The sequence below is a fragment of the Mustelus asterias genome, chromosome 1, assembly GCF_964213995.1.
Source record: "Mustelus asterias chromosome 1, sMusAst1.hap1.1, whole genome shotgun sequence".
NCBI lineage: Eukaryota > Metazoa > Chordata > Chondrichthyes > Carcharhiniformes > Triakidae > Mustelus > Mustelus asterias.
Window position 1 is genome coordinate 12,867,920 of NC_135801.1, and position 20,291 is coordinate 12,888,210.

General features: G+C 48.3%; 1 protein-coding gene across 3 annotated transcripts in view; it reads right to left on the reverse strand.

Annotated features, from left to right (window-relative positions):
- lef1 (lymphoid enhancer-binding factor 1) overlaps positions 1 to 20,291 on the reverse strand; it is a 182,020-nt gene that overhangs the window by 66,956 nt on the left and 94,773 nt on the right. For all 3 annotated transcript variants that reach the window (XM_078209350.1, XM_078209359.1, XM_078209341.1), the window contains exons 6-8: positions 7,079 to 7,201; positions 6,244 to 6,406; positions 2,885 to 2,992 (exon numbers count right to left, since the gene is read on the reverse strand). In XM_078209350.1, coding sequence (XP_078065476.1) covers positions 2,885 to 2,992; positions 6,244 to 6,406; positions 7,079 to 7,201 — 394 coding nt within the window. The remainder of the gene's footprint in view (positions 1 to 2,884; positions 2,993 to 6,243; positions 6,407 to 7,078; positions 7,202 to 20,291) is intronic.

The following is a 20,291-nucleotide window of genomic DNA, read 5'->3' on the forward strand; positions in this document are numbered from 1 at the left end:
CACTGCTACCTCACAGCTCCAGGGACCTGGGTTCGATTCCCGGCTCAGGTTCACTCTCTGTGTGGAGTTTGCACATTCTTCCCGTGTCTGCGTGGGTTTCCTCCGGGTGATCCTCTTTCCTCCCACAGTCCAAAGGTGTGCAGGTTAAGTGCATTGGTGGTGTTAAATTGCCTCTCAGTGTCCCGGGTTGTGAAAAATAGAGGGATTAGTTGGGTAAATATGTGGGGTTACAGGGATAGGGCCTTGGTGGGATTGTTATCAGTGCAGCCCCAATGGGCCAAATGGCCTCCTTCTGCACTGTAGGGTTTCTATGATTCTATATGTATATAATGCATGTTGGGGTTTGGGATGCGTACTGGCCCTTTAAGAATGTGGATCAGATGACCCCTGGGGGGGCGGGGGTTAGCTCCCTCCCATTGTGGAACCCAGTTAAAGAATCTAGGATTTAATTGTGGCATGGTCCACACCTCGAATAAAGTTTAACTTACGAGGCCTACTTAGTGGTTCTCCTTGCACAGTTCTCTGCTAAAGACATTCATAACACTTGCTAGCGAGCCCAAATTCAAAGAAAGAATTGTAAAAGGAATGTGAGGGGTTTCCTGGAGTTACCCTGACCTGAACTGCTGTTCTCCCCCCCACCTGACCCCACCTCCCCACTGCCTGTCCCCCAATCAGGCCATTCCTGACGGCCTTCTCTCTTATTGCGGGCAGCCAGAAATCCAGTGGCGTGTTTGCAACAAGACTTGGCCGTGAAGATCGTCTGGACATCTGGAGGGACCAGTCGCCCGTCTGGCTGCGGAAGTTAATATTTTTGTCATTGTGTCCGTAGCTGATGACCCTCATTAACAGAGAAAGGAAGAACGACTCACGGGGAAACTGGATAAAGGCGAGCAAAAGTTTAACCATTGTCAGTTCGCCAGCACGTGCTGAAATTGCACACACAAATTAAGTCTGAAAGCAGGTTGAGTATCACCGAGAATCAAGCAAAGCCAGCCTCGGTATAACATAAGGCTCTCAGGTACCTAGCCTGCTTTGTAACATGTCTTGCATTACAGTGAGGGCACTGTAACAAATGTCATGAAGACATCAGGAGCCAAGGTCCAATAGTTTTCGAACAGAGAGTCTATTCACAACCTCACAATGAGGCAGGGGATGTGTGACTTAATCTGGGCAACAGATAAAGAAGTGTCCTTGCAACACTACCTGTCTAAAACACGAACCTTCCCCTTTGTGTGATTCTGCCTGAAATTTGATACAAGAATGCATTTTTATGAAGCTCTAGTCCTCCACGAGGACAAAATCTAATATCTTCATTTGATTTTATTTCAGCTGCTGTCTCATGGATTCAATTCTGTGCAACATGAATTTGTGACATCTTCCTGTGTGCCACAGAGGTCCAAATGCATCGTTTGAAAAACTAGGAAGAGGGGGAGCAACTTAATCCTGGATAGGTTCAGATTCCATGGATCAAAATCTGAACTGCGCGCCTGGCCTATCAATGCTCCCGAACTGTGTGTACGTACCAATTGAAGAGCGGTGAGGTCAGGTGTCACTTCGGGTCAGGTGTGTCGAGTCCGGGGGAGGCGGGGGGGGGGGGGGGGGGGGGGGGAGGGAGGGGAGTGGGGGGGGGCTTTGGGGGAGGTGGGGAATCATGTTGGGTCGAGGGATGTCGAGTCCGGGCGTTAGTTGAGGGGGGGGGGGAGGTTGGTGGGGTGGTGGGGGTGTCACGTTGGGTCGTGGGGTGTCGGGTCCGGGGGGGTTAGTTGGGGGGGGGGGGGGGGGTGATTGGGAGAGGTGGGCAGCCACGTTAGGTCAAGGGGTGTCGAGTCCGGGGGTTAGTTGGGGGGGGGGAGGGGTTTGGGGGAGATGGGGGTGTCACGTTGGGTCGAGGGTGTCAGGTCTGAGGGGGGAGGCGGGGTAGGTATGTCAGTTCTGGGGGTGGTGGGGTGGGGTCGGGTGAGGTGGGAGCTGGGTTGTCACGTTCGGTTGAGGTTGTTCGGTCTCTGTGGGCAGGGAGATCAGATCAGGTCTGGGGTGGGGGAGGGGAGGGGAAGTTGTCAGGTTGGGGGTGTCAGGACCGGAGAGGGGGTGGGGGGATGTCAGGTCTCGGGGGCGGGGCGGGCATTGTCGAGTTGGGTCGAATGTGGGGAGAGGGGTGTTAGTCAACGTGAGTACAGTGTAACTGGGATTATGCCATTGGGTGGGGTCAGGATTGTGGAGGTCGGGGGGAGGTTGGCTGAGAATACCCGGGGGGTGGGGGGGGGGGCGGGTGGTGGGGGGGGGTTACTTCGTCAGGGGGGTGGAGGGTTTGGAATGTGGGCCGTATCCCCTGCGGGGCTCAGTCTGGGTGTTTCAACTCATTACTCTGAAGTTCAAAGAGGATTTCTTTCTTCTAACTGTTTCAGAGTAACTGTTGGTGTAAAACTGGCTGAATTAATCAAAGTTAGCGATTTAAATCATGTCTGTCGGATGATTCCCAGCCCAGAGCGATAGTCCAGAGGAAGTTAGCGCTTCTGGACAATGGTGAACCCTTGCATGGGAACTACCGAGAGGGATTCCCCAGTGCATCACTGGGATACCCTCCCACAAATCCAACACCGGGGAGCCAGCAAGTTACAAGCCTGTGAGTTGTCTGGGGCTCACATTTACAATCCAGTGATGCCACGTGTTGTATTTGAGCGGGAGGGCGTTCCTTACTAAATACAGAGGGGTCGATCACAACAATAACTGGGAGGATGAGGTGAACGCAAATTGGAAATGTCTGCTGCTTTGTTTGTTTACGAGCTGTAAACTCCCTCTTACAAAAGAAAGGAGGGGGGTGGGCGGGGTGGGGAGTGAACGAAATGGTTGCTGAGGAGCCCGATTAGAAACACAAGAAACTTACATAGTTATCCCGCGCAGACCAGCCAGGGTAAAGCTGCATATGAAGCTGCCGTTCTTTACGAGCCAGTTCGTAGTATTTTGCTTGTTCTTCACGCGACAAAGCATGCCACTGTAACAGGAAGAGATGGGCGGACGTTACTCAAACAGTCAGCGAGAGGATTGAGCAGACAGTGATTGGTCAGAAACGGGTGTCCATTATTTGTGGAAAAAAGCCATTATGTTGGCGAGGGAGGGCTATCATTCCAAGCGCAGGTCTGTACACTGGCAATGCACCACAGTGCATCTTGTTCACATACAAGTGGGCTCATTTTAATCACGGACAATATTGGCTCATGCCCCCCTCCCCCAGGGGTGGCACAGTGGTTAGCACTGCCTCCTCACAGCGCCAGGAACCCAGGTTTGATTCCCGGCTTGGGTCACTGTCTGTGTGGAGTTTGCACGTTCTCCCCGTGTCTGCGTTGGTTTCCTCCGAGACTCCAAGGATGTGCAGGTTAGGTGGACTGGCCATGCTAAATTGCCCCTTAGTCTCCAAAGATGTATAGGTTAGGAGGATCTGCGGGTAAATAGGTAGGGTTACAAGGATAGGGCCTGGGTAAGATGCTCTTTTGGAGAGTCAGTGCAGATTTGATGGGCCAAACGGCCTCTTTCTGCACTGTAGGGATTCTATGGGATACTATGAACTTGATATCTATTTCTACTGAGGTCAGTGAGAGTGGGGATGTTACAGGAGATGAAACATTTCTATCCATCTCTGACTGAGCTGCCTGGTCTCAGAGGCATTTGCCAGCCTTCATTCTGGCTGGGCATTGCCAAACTAGAGAATGTACCTGTACCCCATATACTTTCAATTCAGTGTCTCCAACTCCTGTTCCTTCCTACACTGACAGGCATATCACACACTCACACTCAACTTCCACGGCATTCATGATATGAGATTAGCATCGAATCAAAGGTTGTTCTACTGTAAAGTTTATTTATTGGTGTCACAAGTGGGCTTGCATTAACACTGCAATGAAGTTACTGTGAAAATCCCCTAGTCGCCACACTCCGGCGCCTGTTCGGGTCAATGCAACTAACAAGCACGTCTTTCCAACTGTGGGAGGAAACTGGAGCGCCCGGAGGAATCCCATGCGGACACGGGGAGAATGTGCAAACTCCACGCAGACAGTGACCCATGCCGGGAATCGAACCCGGGTCCCTGGCGCTGTGAGACAGCAGTGCTAACCACGGTGCCACCGTGCCGCCCTACAAAACTCCTGTGAGATGCCTGACTTCCCGAAACACTTTAGAAGTGTTGGAAATGGGGAGCAAAGCTAAAAATCAATTAAAAATCATCCAATCAGGTAATCCAGTTGGTGTGGGAAGGTGGCGCGCACCAAAGAAAGATGGAATGATTGGAGGTCATGTGTCCAAAATGCATGGAATTCTCCAGCCGTTCACACCGGCGGGATTCTCCGGGTTTCCGGCCGGTGTGGGGGGGGGGGCGACGTCAATGGGAATTCCCATCGACAGCGGCGGGAACCAGAGAATCCTGCCGCTAACAAACAACACGCCACATCCCACTGGTGGGAAACACACGGCTGGGAGGGCCGAGAATCTCTCCCGTGGTATTTCACCCACCCCAGGATTAGGAACTCTGAGTCACACGGAGTCACTATGGCTTGCAATGGTAGCTCCTCTTACAACAATTCTTTGATTCATTCTCAATTCTCTCTGCCCCCACCCCCCCCACCGCCCCCACTCCTCATTTACCCGCCTGTAATAAAGGAGGCTGTTGCTTATGGACACTTCAGATTCTGCCTGCAGTAGGAGCTTGTCAGATTTAAAAAGGGGGTCGTCAATGGCACTTTTTTTCTCTCGTTACATATCAAGTGACAGAACAAAGCAAGGTAGCCAGAGGCACTGGTAACTGTAGGGGCAGATATCTGGTAAAGCTGACACTAGTGACTTTCACAAGGAATGAAAGGCAGGGATTATTTGTGCGGGAACGCCAGCGGGCGAGCACAGGACCTCTCCGTGACCTATCACCGGCTCGTTCGGTTTACTTTTACATCACCAATTCTGAGCTGTGACTGTGCAGCGCTCACAGTCAGTACTCACTGGACTCAGTGCAGCATTGGGACGGTTTGAGTAAGAGAGACAAAGAGAGGGAGAGAGCGATGAGCCGCCATTGTCGATCGACCGCCAATTTTCCTGGAGTCTCCACGAATTAAAGTTCAGTCTCTCCGACACTATTGTGAGCCACTCAGAAAAAAACATCCCGAGATCATTCGGGGCGGCACGGTGGCACAGCGGGTTAGCACTGCTGCCTCACAGCGCCAGGGACCCAGGTTCGATTCCGGCCTTGGGTCACTGTCTGTGCAGAGTTTGCACATTCTCCCCGTTTCTGCGTGGGTTTCCTCCGGGTGCTCTGGTTTCCTCTCACAGTCCAAAGATGTGCAGGTTAGGTGGATTGGCCGTGCTAAATTGCCCTTTCATGTCAGGACGATCAGCAGGGTAAATACTTAGGGGTTACAGGGATAGAGCCTGGATTGTTGTCGGTGCAGACTCGATAGGCTGAATGGCCTCTTTCTGCACTTTAGGGATTCTAGGTAAATCATTAAAAAAAAGTCGGGTATTTTACTATTCATTTCATTTGAACATCTAAAGTTTATTTATTAGTGTCACAAGTAAGCTTAAATTAACACTGCAATGAAGTTTCTGTGAAATTCCCCGAGTCGCCGCACCCCGGCGCCTGTTTGGGTACACTGAGGGAGAATGTAACACGGCCAATGCACCTAACCAGCATGTCTTTTGGACTATGTGAGGAAACCGGAGCACCCGGAGATAATCCCTGTCGACATGGGAAGAACGTGCAGGCTCCACACAGACAGTGACCTGAGGCCGGAATTGAACCCGGGTCCCTGACGCTGTGAGGGAGCAGCAGCACCGTGTCACCGTGCCGCTCAATTATTAAATTACTATTACTAATATTGAAATATTGGTGATGTAGGGCAGCGGGAGGTGAGGGGGCACGTCTGGTGGGCACGGGACAAAATCTCCAAATGGGTTCGATTCCCGGCTTGGATCACTGTCCGTGCGGAGGCTGCACGTTCTCCCCGTGTCTGCGTGGGTTTCCTCCGGGTGCTCCGGTTTCCTCCCACAGTCTGAAAGACGTGCGGGTTAGGGTGTATTGGCCATGTTAAATTCTCCCTCAGTGTACCCGAACAGGCGCTGGAGCGTGGCGACTAGGGGACTTTCACAGTAACTTCATTGCAGTGTTAATGTAAGCCTTACTTGTGGCACTAATAAATAAACTTTACTTTAAGTTTAGAAAAGTCACTGGATCCTTTTCCTTTAGGCCGCACATTACGTACTCACCCTCCGGCCGAGGATTTGATTAATGGCGGCGCTCTCTTTCAGTGTACACTCTGCCACCACATTGGCTCTCATCTCCTTCATGTACAACATAAAGGCGTTGAGCGGTTTCTTGATGTGCGGTTTTTTGGCCTCTTGCTCCTTCCTCATTTCATGGTGAGGTTTTCTATTGGGCAAAAGAGAAAGGATCATACATTTCACCAACTTCAATCATTCCCGTTGATGGAAGAAACACTAAAACACCAAAATGCCTCACTCTGTCCCCTCCCCTCACAGTGCCAGGCAGCTGGGTTCAATTCCGGCCTCGGGTCACTGTCTGTGCGGAGTTTGCACATTCTCCCCTCACTAGAATGGTCTAGTTTGGACCAGGGAGCGGCACGGGCTTGGAGGGCCGAAGGGCCTATTCCTGTGCTGTATTGTTCTTTGTTCTTTGTTCCCCCCTCCCCACAGTGAGAAAGTAAAATGTGAATTTGTATAGCCTCCTAACATAGGAGACCATTTAGCCCCTCGAGGCTTATCCTTCATTCAATTGGATCACGACTGATTATAACTCCATCTCCCTGCCCTGGCTCTGTAACACCTTAAGAAGTCTAACAACACCAGGTTAAAGTCCAACAGGTTTATTTGGTAGCTTATTTGGCTCCCAAATAAACCTGTTGGACTTTAACCTGGTGTTGTTAGACTTCTTACTGTGCCCACCCCAGTCCAACGCCGGCATCTCCACATCTGTAACACCTGCCTAACAGCAATCTATCAATCGGACATTTTGAATAACGGTGTCCTTCCCTCCTCCCAAGAGAAAAAACATTTTTGGAAAATCTCCAAGTTGTCAACCTACATGTCCATGTGTTCAATCTCGTTGTGCATGGGTTCTTGCTTGATTTGGTGGTTCACAATAGCTGGGTGAGGAATCCCGGTGGTAGGCGGGTTATGGTTACCAGGAACCATAGGGTGGGAAAACCTGAATTGGAGAGATACGAAGAAATTAGATTAAATTCAGTTGAAGACAGCAACTGTACGAGGGTCTTTTGGGGTACAGAACATTATTCAACATACACCAGGCAGCAGAGAGCAGCATCAGCAAAGGTTGGATGTAGCAACAATCACATAGTGGGTGGACAAATGTACCAAATATAATGGCGGCACGGTGGTGCAGTGGTTAGCACTGCTGCCTCACAACGCCAGGGACCCAGGTTCGATTCTCGGCTTGGGTCACTGTCTGTGCAGAGTCTGCACGTCCTCCTCGTGTCTGTGGGGTTTCCTCCGGGTGCTCCGGTTTCCTCCCACTGTCCGAAAGACTTGCTGGTTAGGTGCATTGGCCATGCTAACTTCTCCCTCACTTCTCCGAACAGGCACCGGAGTGTGGCGACTAGGGGATTTCACAGTAACTTCATTGCAGTGTCAATGTAAGCCTGCTTGTGATACTAATAAATAAACTTTAAACCCAATTTCCCGCAACATCACCCAATGCCGTGCAGAATATTGACCATTCTCCCCAAATATTGCAAATTCTCCCTGTGTCTGCATGGGTTTCCCCCGGGTGCTCCGGTTTCCTCCCACAGTCCAAAGATGTGCAGGTTAGGTGCATTGGCCATGCTCAATTGCCCCTTAGTGTCCCTGGATGTGCAGTCAGAGAGATTAGAGGGGCAAATATGTGGGATAGGGCCTTGGTGAGATTGTGATCAGTGCAGACTCGATGGGCCGAATGGTCTCTTTCTGCACTGTAGGAATTCTATGATTCTATGTTTGAATCAAGACAATTATTTTTCAAATCATGTAGCTACCTTCAATTGGAAAATATGTAAAAATGAAAAGGATCGCAGGCCTCACAATGACTCAGTCTTTATCCAGTTAAAACTTTGGGAGACAATGTGTGTCTAAACCAGGCTGCGATGTACATCTCTACACAGGTACATTCTCTGGTGACAATAATCTGCGTTCCTTCCCCAGTCATTGAGAATGGTGTTTGTACAGGCAACTGCAACTTGAATGTTCCTCATTATCTGCACAGCCCTGGTCTGTCTCCAACTGGGCTTGCCAGGGGTGCCACAGCTGGTGCATTCTGGGCTGGCTCCAATGACCACAACTGGGACCCGGGAAGAGCTGGTCCCAGAAAGTCGTTGGAATTATAGTGCGTGTCTACTGATGTTAGATGTTCTGAACCTGCAGCTGAAGGTGCATGATTAATGTTGAAGCCTCAACAGAGGAACAACTACTGCACTGCATGACACTGCAGACAAACCTGGAGGAAGCCGGACAGCACCGTGGCACAGTGGTTAGCACTGCTGCCTCGCAGCGCCAGGATCCCAGGTTCAATTCTGGTCTCGGGTCACTGTCTGTGTGGAGTTTGCACATTCTCCTCGTGTCTGTGTGGGTTTCCTCCGGGTGCTCCGGTTTCCTCCCACACTCCAAAGATGTGCAGATTAGGTTGATTGGCCATGCTAAATTGACCCCAGTGTCAGCAGGATTAGCAGGGTAAATGCATGGGGTTACGGGAATAGGGCCCGGGTGGGATTGTGATCGGTACAGGCTCGATGGGCCAAATGGCCTCCTTCTATACTGTGGGGATTTGACTTCTATTCTAAGCTAAGTACACTGAGTGTTTCAGGGCTAGGATGTTGGATAGTGTTAAATGAATGGGTGAGCTCAAATTTCATCTGGTACCACAGCTGTGGAGAGAAACCTAAAACCAGCCGTGCTTTATTGGAAAGTCCAGCAGGGCTAATTCGCCAGAGCATAGCCCCAGTGGGATCACACATGAAAGGGAAACAATTAACGTCCAGTATTAAAATCTAGTTAATGTGCATCACACCTTGCCAATCATAAATAAGGGGAAACTCAAGGATGTACCAATTTAACACTCTGCTGTGTAACACAGCAACTTTACTTCACATGCCCTATAGCGGCACCCCGGTTCTAAAGCACCTGTGTCTATCTCAATGGTTGTTCAACTGGCCCCAGAAGAGATCACCCTTTGCAACAGAAGGTAATCACTGACCATCAAATTATACAAAAATACAGCTAACTCAAGGCGCAACAACACTAACAACCCAGGCAGCGTTTGGTTCGAAACGTTAATATTATTGGTGAGTTCTCCGCCCACAGTTCAAAAGACATGCTGGTTAGGTGCATTAGTCACGCTAAATTCTCCCTCAGTGTACCCGAACAGGCGCCGGAGTGTGGCGACAAGGGGAGTTTCACAGTAACTTCATTGCAGTGTTAATGTAAGCCTACTTGTGACACTAATAAATAAACTTTTTTTCTCTGCAAAATGTCATCTTTTACAGCGTTGGGGTGACCGTGTTAAAACTAAAGTTCTATTTCTCTTATCGTAACTTTAGTTTTGAGGAGTGGATTAGGGCACATAAGGAAAGAACGAGGGGAAGAAGATGATGCTGCTGCCCCCTTTATTCACCGTGATTGAACAATTTGAAGGGCGTTGACGAAAAGAGAGACACATTGTCGAAGCTTTTCGATTTGCACTCATTGGGACAAATGCAAGAATACCAAATTTCAAACAATCGCAATAACCTATACCACATATGGTCGATGGATGGCATGGTGGCACAGTAATTAGCACTGCTGCCTCGCAGCGCAAGGGACCCGGGTTCAATTCTCTACTTGGGTCACTGTCTATGCGGAGTCTACATGTTCTACCCATGTCTGTGTTGGTTTCCTCCACGTGCTCCAGTTGAAATGACCATTTCCGGGTCAGGTGTAGGATTGAGGGAAGGACGTACCAGTCCTGCAAGAACCAATCATTTGCTGAGCCAGCCAGCTCAGCAACGTGTCATCAGGCATGTGACACGCAGTCAGAGTATTGTCTATGTGTGAATTCTCCACACATTTACTGCTCCCACAGTCCAAAAGACGTGCTGGTTTAGGTGCATTCTCTCTCAGTGTAACCGAACGGTGCCAGAGTGTGGCGACTAAGGGACTTTCACACTAACTTAATTGCAGTGTTAATGTAAGCCTACTTGTGACACTAATAAATAAACTTAAACACATGGTGGCCAACACAGGTGGGAAAAGTGCCTGGTCTATCTGCTATGCAGTGGTGGCCTGAGGGTACTTTCCACTAATACAATGCTGCCGTCAGTCCAAAACCACTTCCTGGCTACCATACAATTGAGCAACATTGTCCCTGAATTTCAGTGCTGGTGTGAGGCCAGGTACACTGGCCGTCCCTCCCAATGATTGGCTGATCAAATCATCACAATCCGTTCCTCCACTTGTTCATAATAGGCAGACGACAGACTGAACTCAACCAACCCATGCGTGCAAAACCCAAAACAAAAGGACTACTGTTAGATGTGCTTCCATAGTTGGACAGCACTTGCTGAATAATTCTGAGTGCGCCAACAGCCGATTTAAAATAATCAGTGAAGCCAGTAATGCTGCACATTCCTAAGCAGATGTCCATTATCTGCAAACAAAAGAAATATGCTCAAGTCGTATGCCATTTTCAAATTACCCAGAAACATGGGTGCCTATAGTTCACCACTGCTTTCTCCATGGCAATGCCTCAGCCAGATTCGACTTGCCAACCAATCCGCAGCTGTTCCTCCCGTAGTATAAATAGTGATCGTTTGAAATTTGGCGTTCTTGTGTTTGTCCTGGTGAGTGTGAGATAGAAAATTTCGGCAACATGTCTCATTTTGATCAAAACGTATAAGATCCCGGGGGATCTTGACAGGGTGAATGTGGAGAGGATATTTCTTCTTGTGAGAGATTAAATCAAATGTGGTGGGTGAGTAAATGTGTGGAGAATTCACATATAGACAATAGGCTGACTGCGTGTCACATGACTGATGACAGAGCTGGCTGGCTCAGCAAATGATTGGTTCCTGCAGCTCAGGAACCCTCCAGGTTTGATAAAGGGTTGTCTGGACTCAAAACGTCAGCTCTTTTCTCTCCTTACAGATGCTGCCAGGCCTGCTGAGATTTTCCAGCATTTTTTCTTTTGGTTTCAGATTCCAGCATCCGCAGTAATTTGCTTTTATCCTGTAGGACTGGTACACCCTTCCCTCAATCCTACACCCAACCCGGAAATGATTGTTTCAATTTTGCTTGAATGGTTCATTTCACTTCGTTTCATTCCACCAACGCCTCTACTTTCTCAGAAGACTAAGGAAATTTGGCATGTCAGCTACGACTCTCGCCAACCTTCACAGATGCACCATAGAAAGCATTCTTTCTGGTTGTATCACAGCTTGGTATGGCTCCTGCTCTGCCCAAAACCGCAAGGAACTACAAAAAGTCGTGAATGTAGCCCAATCCATCACGCAAACCAGCCTCCCATCCATTGACTCTGTCTACACTTCCCGCTGCCTCGGAAAAGCAGCCAGCATAATTAATCATGCACCCCAGACATTCTCTCTTCCACCTTCTTCTGTCAGGAAAAAGATACAAAAGTCTGAGGTCATGTACCAACCGACTCAAGAACAGCTTCTTCCCAGCTGCTGTCAGACTTTTGAATAGACCTACCTCACAGTAAGAACAAAGAACAAAAAACAAAGAAAACTACAGCACAAGAAAGGGCCCTTTGGCCCTCCAAGCCTGTAACGACCATGCTGCCCGACTTAACTAAAACCTCCTCCCCTTCCGGGGACCATATCCCTCTATTCCCATCCTATTCATGTATTTGTCCAGACGCCCCTTAAAAGCCACTACTGTATCCGCTTCCACTATCTCCCCCGGCAGTGAGCTCCCACCACCCTCTGTGTAAAAAACCTGCCTCATACATCTCCTTTAAACTTTGCCCCTCGCACCTTAAACCTATGCCCCCTAGTAATTGACTCTTCCACCCTGAGGAAAAGCTTCTGACTATCCACTCTGTCCCTGCCTCTCATAATCTTGTAGACTTCTATCAGGTCACCCCTCAACCTCCGTCGTTCCAGTGAGAACAAACCAAGTTTCTCCAACCTCTCCTTAAGTTGATTTTTCTCTACACCCTAGCTATGACTGTAACTGTCTCGTTTCCTTCTCTATGAACGGTATGTTTTGTCAGTATAGCGCGCAAGAAACAATACTTTTCACTGTATGTTAATACATGTGACAATAATAAATCAAATCAAATCATTTTGACCGACCTTGAGAGTGGGCAGTGATGCGCTCTAAATTAGGCAAAAGACTACTCGTGTGCCAATACAACTGTAGGCTTTTATTCATTACAGAACTAGGAGCACATCCCAACAGATAACCAACCTGGACTGAACAAGGGGGAGGAAACAGCCACCTTTATACTAGGTGACAAGGGGAGGAGCCGGCAGGGCATGACAAACACACAACGGTGGTCCAGGCAGGACAAAGGCACAACTGAAGTCCACCACAGGCAGGATATTATTTTTTTGTTGCCCACTATTTTCCGTCGAAATTCACATGTTTAAGTCCCAAATGTTTGTACAACACTGTTATTTTTTTGAAGATAACTCCAAAGTACAATGAAGGCATTGTGTTTAGCTATTGTGTTAAATTTTGCTACACCGCCTGGACAATTTATTTCGATAGAAAAAAAACATGAAAGATGCGCAGTGGGAAAAGTTGTTTGGAGCAATTAAAAGCTAAACTACACATCGGCCTTATGTTGTTGTTGTTTTGTAGTTAAAATGGATTAAACTGTAATAATTGTGCTTTCAATCAGATAAAAATTCTAATTAATTTTTAAGTTTGGTGCTCACAGCAATTTAAATATCTGAACAGTTGACTGAATGGCGATTCGATGTTTCCTCGCCAGTTTTTGAAGAGCATTTGTTAAACACAACGCTATCTCAATTAGCTCGAATTCATCCTTCCAATTAAGTGGCTGGTCTTAACAGAACACACTCAAAATGGCCGCCGCACCATCCGGGTGTCCTCCCCCAACACACTTGCAAGTTTGTTGCCTGTCAACACTACTTTAACGATCTATCTCCCTCCTGGAAGGAGTGGGCCTGGCTGCAGGGTTAAGATCAGGACGTAGTCAAAGAACAAAGAAAATGACAGCACAGGAACAGGCCCTTCGGCCCTCCAAGCCTCCACCGACACAAGGGATCTCCGGACTGGAATCTGCTTGCTGCCCTTCCATCGCATAACAAGTTGAAGCAACTCACTGCCATCTTAGAAACATAGAAAATAGGAGCAGGAGGAGGCCACCTTACAAGCCAGTCAATGTCTTGGACTGTAATTTTTTTAAACAGATATTTTTATTGAAAAGTTTTTTATTTTATATTTACCACAAGACACATCAAATCCCTTAAATCTAGTACAGTACAGAGTAATCATTATTCTACATATACAGAAAAGACCAGCGAATGTTTTTATTTATTCATGGGATGTGGGCATTGCTGGCTGGGTCAGCATTTATTGCCCATCCCTAACTGCCCTTGAACTGAGTGGCTTGCTAGGCCATTTCAGAGGGCATTTAAGAGTCAACCACATTGCTGTGGGTCTGAAGTCACATATAGGCCAGACCGGGTAAGGTTTTCTTTCCCTAAAGAGCATTAATAAACCAGATGGATTTTTACGACAATCGACAATGGTTTCATGGTCATCTTCTAATTACAGATTTTTACTGAATTCAAATTTCGCCATTTTCTATGGTGGGATTCGAACCTGGGTCCCGAGAGGATTACCCTGAGTCTCGAGATTACAAGTCCAGTGACAATACCATTACACCACTGCCTTCCCCTATTCATGCAAATAATTCCAATTATCAATCATTGTAATCATTTCGGTCGGTGTCTGCTCTTGTACGGATAAAGAGAGGCTACCAGGAAGAGTGGGGGATCTTGGGATAACAGGGTAACGCCATGAGCATATGGCCCCATGGTGCACTCCCTCCTCCACAGGATAACAGAGACAGAATTACATAATATAGAGGATCCCTCATGGAAAAATATACAACGAACCAAGGCCTATCTCAACATCCCATGACCTCCATGCAATAAAAAGATAACCCAGAAAAAGAGGAACCTCAGGATACTGCCATCGGAACAGGGTCTGGCGTGTCAATGTATGCTCTGATGTACAGTAATCCAAGGAATCGTACATCTCGCCTAGGCTCGCAACATTTCAAACCTCCCTCCTCTCCAGCCAGATCAGAGGCACCAATCAGGCTCCCCATCACCAAAGATTTGAAACCATATTCCACCAAGGAAACCCCACTGACAAGAAGAAGAATCATCAAGACACTCATCAGCAGAGTATAGCGGGGGGAGATACAACCCTCCTCCTCCCGACAAGGTAAGGGAAACCCTCCAAGGTTAACTCTAACAAATCAGAGCCTGTAAAAACACCCCACCTACTTGGATAAAGGAAGCTCCAAAAAGAGAGGAGCATCAGTGTGGTAGCATGGCCGCTTTAAGGGAGCAGATCCCTGAGGGTCACGTGATTGGGCCGGACACCATGGGGAGGCCGTGCGGGAAACCGAGCCAATCGGGGACAAGGACACACATCCTGAGTTGGGGAGGAGCCCCAGTTGGAGCCAGGGATTAGAAGGGAGTAGACTGTGTTTTGCAGATCCGTCAGAGCCTTGTTTGCACATATATAAATATTGTTGGGAATTAACTCTTTATAACTTGAATCCACAACGAGTCACCTTCAAAGTTACTTCAATCAGGATAATGCAACAGAAGTCAGACGTAGTCTTTCAGCATACACTTTCACAGGAAGCATACCAGGAACAGCATGATCTCACTATGAACAGGATACTCCCTCCCTCTCGGGACACCCAAACCTAGAAGATGGACAGGCTGGAAGTTTCCATATAAGGCTACTCGGAGGAGGCGACCATCTTCTCCATCCAGCCTAATCTCCAACCGAAGGGAGACTCTGACAACGTTGAACCGAAGCCCCCAGACTCACACTCAGGACCTGTAGCCAACAGGATACCACACCTCCAGGGGGACCAAGTCTTAAGAAGGAGAGCAGTCCAGCGGCTCCTTGAAGGGGATGTCTTGGGGGAGAGCAACCTACTTGCCCACCCAACATGCCCTCCATCTGAGCCGGATAAACACAGCCAATATTGCCCTAAGCTGCTCAATGACACACTGAGGGCCAAGAATGTTCACATCATTCTCATAAACTGGACAAAGCAAACTGTCCTTTCTCTGGAAACCCCAGAGGTGCCATTTTGGCCCCACTATCAATGTGATTCGACCCCTTTCCCCACACCAGAGAAACCCTCACAACAGGACAATATGCCCACTGTACATTACATGAACCAAATAGTCAAATAACCACTGCCACAGCGTGCACAGCCAAAGCAAAATAGAAGACCAACCTAAGAAGGCCAGATATCCAAGGATTAGTCAATGATGCCTGTGCGTGCACCAGAACATCATTCCCCCACTCCAACAACACCTCAACACCAACGACAGAAAAAACAGAACCTACGCCAGAATTCCACCGTCCCGCCCACCACGGAATCGGAGCGGGCGAGGGGCAGACAATGGGAATGCCCATTGTCCTTGGACAGATTTTCCAGTCTCGCTCGAGCAAGGCCATAAAATCCCACCCCTAGCCCTTTCCAGGATATGTAATCTGTCTGCACTTTCTCAGGAAACAAGCAAGGATTCCTAAATCCCAGAACAACAACATTACTAAAGAAAAACACAACCCCAATGATTCTATTGGGGGATTTCCCTCACCCACAACAAGGATACATAAGGCCATACCAACCACCTTTATACAAAACCACCTACCCACCACCCTGCTGTGGCAGGATTCATCTCATATAAAAAATAAAGTGATAGGTACTAAAAATTATACTCCTTCAGTGGAAATACAAGGATTACTGAACCCTTAAATAAACAGGCAAATAACACACAACCCTCGTGTCATACAAGCAACTCAGTAGACTCCCCAATGGAAAGAAAGAGACCCACAAACTATGGCCCCCCTCGTTCCGCTGTCGGCTCACACCGGTGAATGAATGCCATCTTCAAAGGCGGAAGTCCCTTCACCAAAATTCCTTTATTTACAAGATCCAACGACATTATACAGAGTGCTCTCAATATGCAGTCTTCATCTGGAGTGCCAGAGGAACTGACACTCCTTGATTGGACCATCCATTTAATCAGGGAGTTCGTACTCAAGCAGGCCAACCTCAAGTTGCCTGATTAAAATCGTTACACATCAAGAAGAAAAAGTAGACAATCCTGAATTTAACAGGGTAAGTAACAGGTGACAAACACCTCTGCGCTCCCTATATCACAACTCCCTTGTCAGGATAAACGACAACATCACAAAATCGGGATTCTCATCCCAAGGGAATAATGTTCAGGATTAATGATGATCTGCAGGACAATGTAACCATCCACGGAGCTTGAAAAGGCCAAAGCCATGACAGGCAAGCCACATCCAGGATCCAGCCAGAGTTTCCGGGTCAGGGACCCGGGTTCAGTTCCGGCCTCGGGTGGCTGTCTGTGTGGAGTTTGCAGATTCTCCCTGTTTCTGCGTGGGTTTCCTCCGGGTGATCCGGTTCCCTCCCACACTTCAAAGGCGTGCAGGTTAGGTGGATTGGCCGTGCTAAATTAACCCTTAGTGTCCCAAGAATGTGCAGGTTAAGGGGATTAGAAGGGTCAATACTTGGGGTTACAGGGATAGGGCCTGGGTGAGATTGTTGTCAGTGCTGACACGATGGGCCGAACGGCCTCCTTCTGCGCTGTAGGGATTCTATGAAGTAAAGCCTCCGCCATGTCGTGGTCCCAAAGCCGTGACAAAGAAAAGCCCCGGCCCCAACAGCTGGCAAGGACCCGACTCATCCAGCTGCTTCTAATCCTTCTCAACGCAACACCGACAGGACAATGTAAGACCAGTAGTCGGAGTATTCGACTGACCCCCAAGCCTCGAAGACTGATACAAGGTGCTTCATCGAACTCACGATGTCCAGTCCTCAAATCCAGCATGGTGGCCAATTCTCAAATTTGGCCAGGAATTGATCCCGGCTCCCCGCTCAGGAGACCGGGAGCACGGATATTCCTTCTCCAGTTCCATCTCCCCGAGTCAGCCAGGATGTTTGGCGCACCCTGCAGCAGGATTTCTAAGGACTAAAGGTGGGCCATCACCGAGGGAACTGCCCTTTCCATCGACGAGAATCTCGTTCCACTTCATCCGTTCGCTTTAGGATATCGCGCAGTTCATCAAAATGAGCACCAACAAACTGTGCCAGGGAGCCGAGACCATCGTCTGCACCTTCACTCGTAATGGCGGCCATCATCCCGATGCCAATAGCATCACCGAAGAGTAGGCCCACTCACCTGTGAAGCCGCCACCGCAAATCGAGCCCCACCCCGGCCGTCTCCCACTGCCTCGATCAAACAAGGATTATCTTCACATAACTCAGCTCCCCTTTCCAGGATCTTCCAGGATCATAGCACCGATTACCCACATGAGGATCGGAAAATTATGGGTTGCGCATCAGGATAAAAATGGATTCAAAGATGGGTAGCACCAGAGCTTGTGGAAACATAGCCTTCCCAATGCTTACATCACGTGATTCCCCCCCTCCCCCTCCCCCGTCTCTCCCCTCAATCATTCTCTCTCTCTCTCTGTATCTATCTTACCTCCTTTCCTCACTTCTCTCGACATTTCTCACCTCTCCTTCACTTACTTTCCTTCAATCTTTCCATCTCATTTCCCCACCTTTCTTCTCCCCTTCCTCATTCTCACAATCCTCCACCTCCCTCTCTCTCCATCTATCTCTTTTTCCTTCTCCGCTCCAGCTCTCACTTTGCCTCCATCTCTCTCATTCTTGAGTTTGCCGAGAAGGGGGTAAGCTTATTGCGATTGGGAGAGGCTCCAATCGATGGCGAGGAATAGCTCCGACATTGTTTTTTTAACAGAATCCCTACAGTGCAAAAGGAGGCCATTCGGCCCATCGGATCTGCACTGACAACTATCCCCACCTATTCCCCATAACCCTATACATTTACCCTAGCTAGTCCCCCTGACACTAAGGGACAATTTAGCATGGCCAACCCACTTAATCCGCACATCTTTGGACTGTGGGAGGAAACCGGAGCACCCGGAGGAAACCCACGCAGACACGGGGACAACAAGCAGACTCCACACAGACAGTGACCTGAGGCCGGAATCGAACTCAGGTCCCTGGCGCTGTGTAAAAGCAGTGCCAACCACTGTGCCACCATGCCACCCCAAATAATATAAGAAGCATTAAAACTAGTGTCTGTGGTGAAGTTACGGACAGAATGGCTTGTTTCACTGCACATTCCGACATGCGTTTCAAATGTTAAGTTTTTATCCCTCTTGTATTTTAGAAACAGTATGAAGGACAGAAAACAACCCGAAATTAAGAATGAATTAGAAGCTTATTTAGCTGGAAGGGAAAACCTTTGGACCTATTTAGGTATTAGCAAAGACATTCAGAAAAACTGGTTATAGTGTTAGACAGGGTGCACAGCTCCATCTCAATCTGTCGCAAAATCAAACATTGAAATCACTTTGGGAAACCAATGGGATTTTCCGTCTGTTCGTGTCCCGCTGCCACTGCAAGCGAGGACAGAGACTTTGGCACTCAGCCAAATCTCCATTCACTGCAGCAGGACCGGAAAATCCCGCCGACGCGAAACTGCCGGAAAATTCCACCCCAAACCTTCCAACATTACAGCCCATCTTCATTATCATCTGTAAAAATAAATGATTTACACTAAAATGAAGGAGGCCACGAGGAAGAGCTCTGATGAAGGGTCATCCAGACTCGAAACGTTGGCTCTATTCTCTCCCCACAGATGCTGCTGAGATTTTCCAGCATTTTCTGTGTTTGCTTCAGATTTCCAGCATCCGCGGTATTTTGCTTTTACCTAATAAGAAGGCTACCTGTTAACCAGCACAGGCGCTACTTGCAATCAACGTGAATATATGTGATTGGGAAAATACGTTTTACATCAGGCAGGGCTGTCTTCCAAGAAAGGTTGGACAGGCTAAGCTTGTATCCGCTGTAGTTTAGAAGAGTAAGAGGCGACTTGACCGAAACGTATTCGATCCTCAGGGATCTTGGCGGGGTGGATGTGGATAGGATGTTTGCTCTTGTGGGAGAATCTAGAATGAGGGGGTCACTGGTTACAATTAAGGGGTTGCTCAGTTAAGACAGAGCTGAGGAGAATTTTTTTCTCTCAGAGGGTGGTAAGTCTCTGGAACTCTCTTCCTCAAAAGGCAGTGGAAGCCGAGTCTTCGAATATTTTTAAGGCAGAGTGAGATAGATTCTTGATAAGCAAGGGGGTGAAAGGTTATCAGGGATAGGAGCTGTGGTTACAATCAGATCAGCCACGATTTTATTGAATGGTGGATTAGGCTCGAGGGGCTGAGTGGCCTATCCTGCTCCGAATTTGTATGTTCATGTGCATCAGGTCTGGTTTAAGGCGCTTGCTTTAATATTCAAAACATTTACCCACCAAGGTTTCATTGTTCATCAGACAGTCACCTTGCTGAATAAGTCACAACTTCATATGGTTCAAATACTGTGACCGGCATTCTGGACGGTACGGTGGCACAGTGGTTAGCACTGCTGCCTCACAGCTTCAGGGACCTGGATTCGATTCCTGGCTTGGGTCACTGTCTGTGTGGAGTTTGCACGTTCTCCCCGTGTCTGCGTGGGTTTCCTCCGGGTGCCCCTGTTTCCTCCCACTGTCCGAAAGACATGCTGGTTAGGTGCTAAATTCTCCCTCAGTGTACCTGAGCCAGCCAGAGTGTGGCGACTGGGGGATTTTCACAGTAACTTCATTGTGGTGTTAATGTAAGCCGATTTGTGACACTAATAAATAAACATTAAACTTTGAACATGCCAGTGAAATGCAGCGGTACTGTGCAAATGCAGCAAATCTGAACAGATAATCTTGGCTGTGCGCACGTTTAACTTCAGGCAGGATGCAGCTGTAGAATTAGATAGTCAAACAAGCAGGATGCCTGAGGTTTACAGAGTTTGATCTAGTGGGCCAGAGCACAAACTAAAGTCGTGCGCTATCAGAAAAAGATAGAGGACCAGACCCGGGATTGCCTGGATGGCGTAAGACAAGATCTTGCAATGCAAAAGCTGGGGAACCCTGTTTATT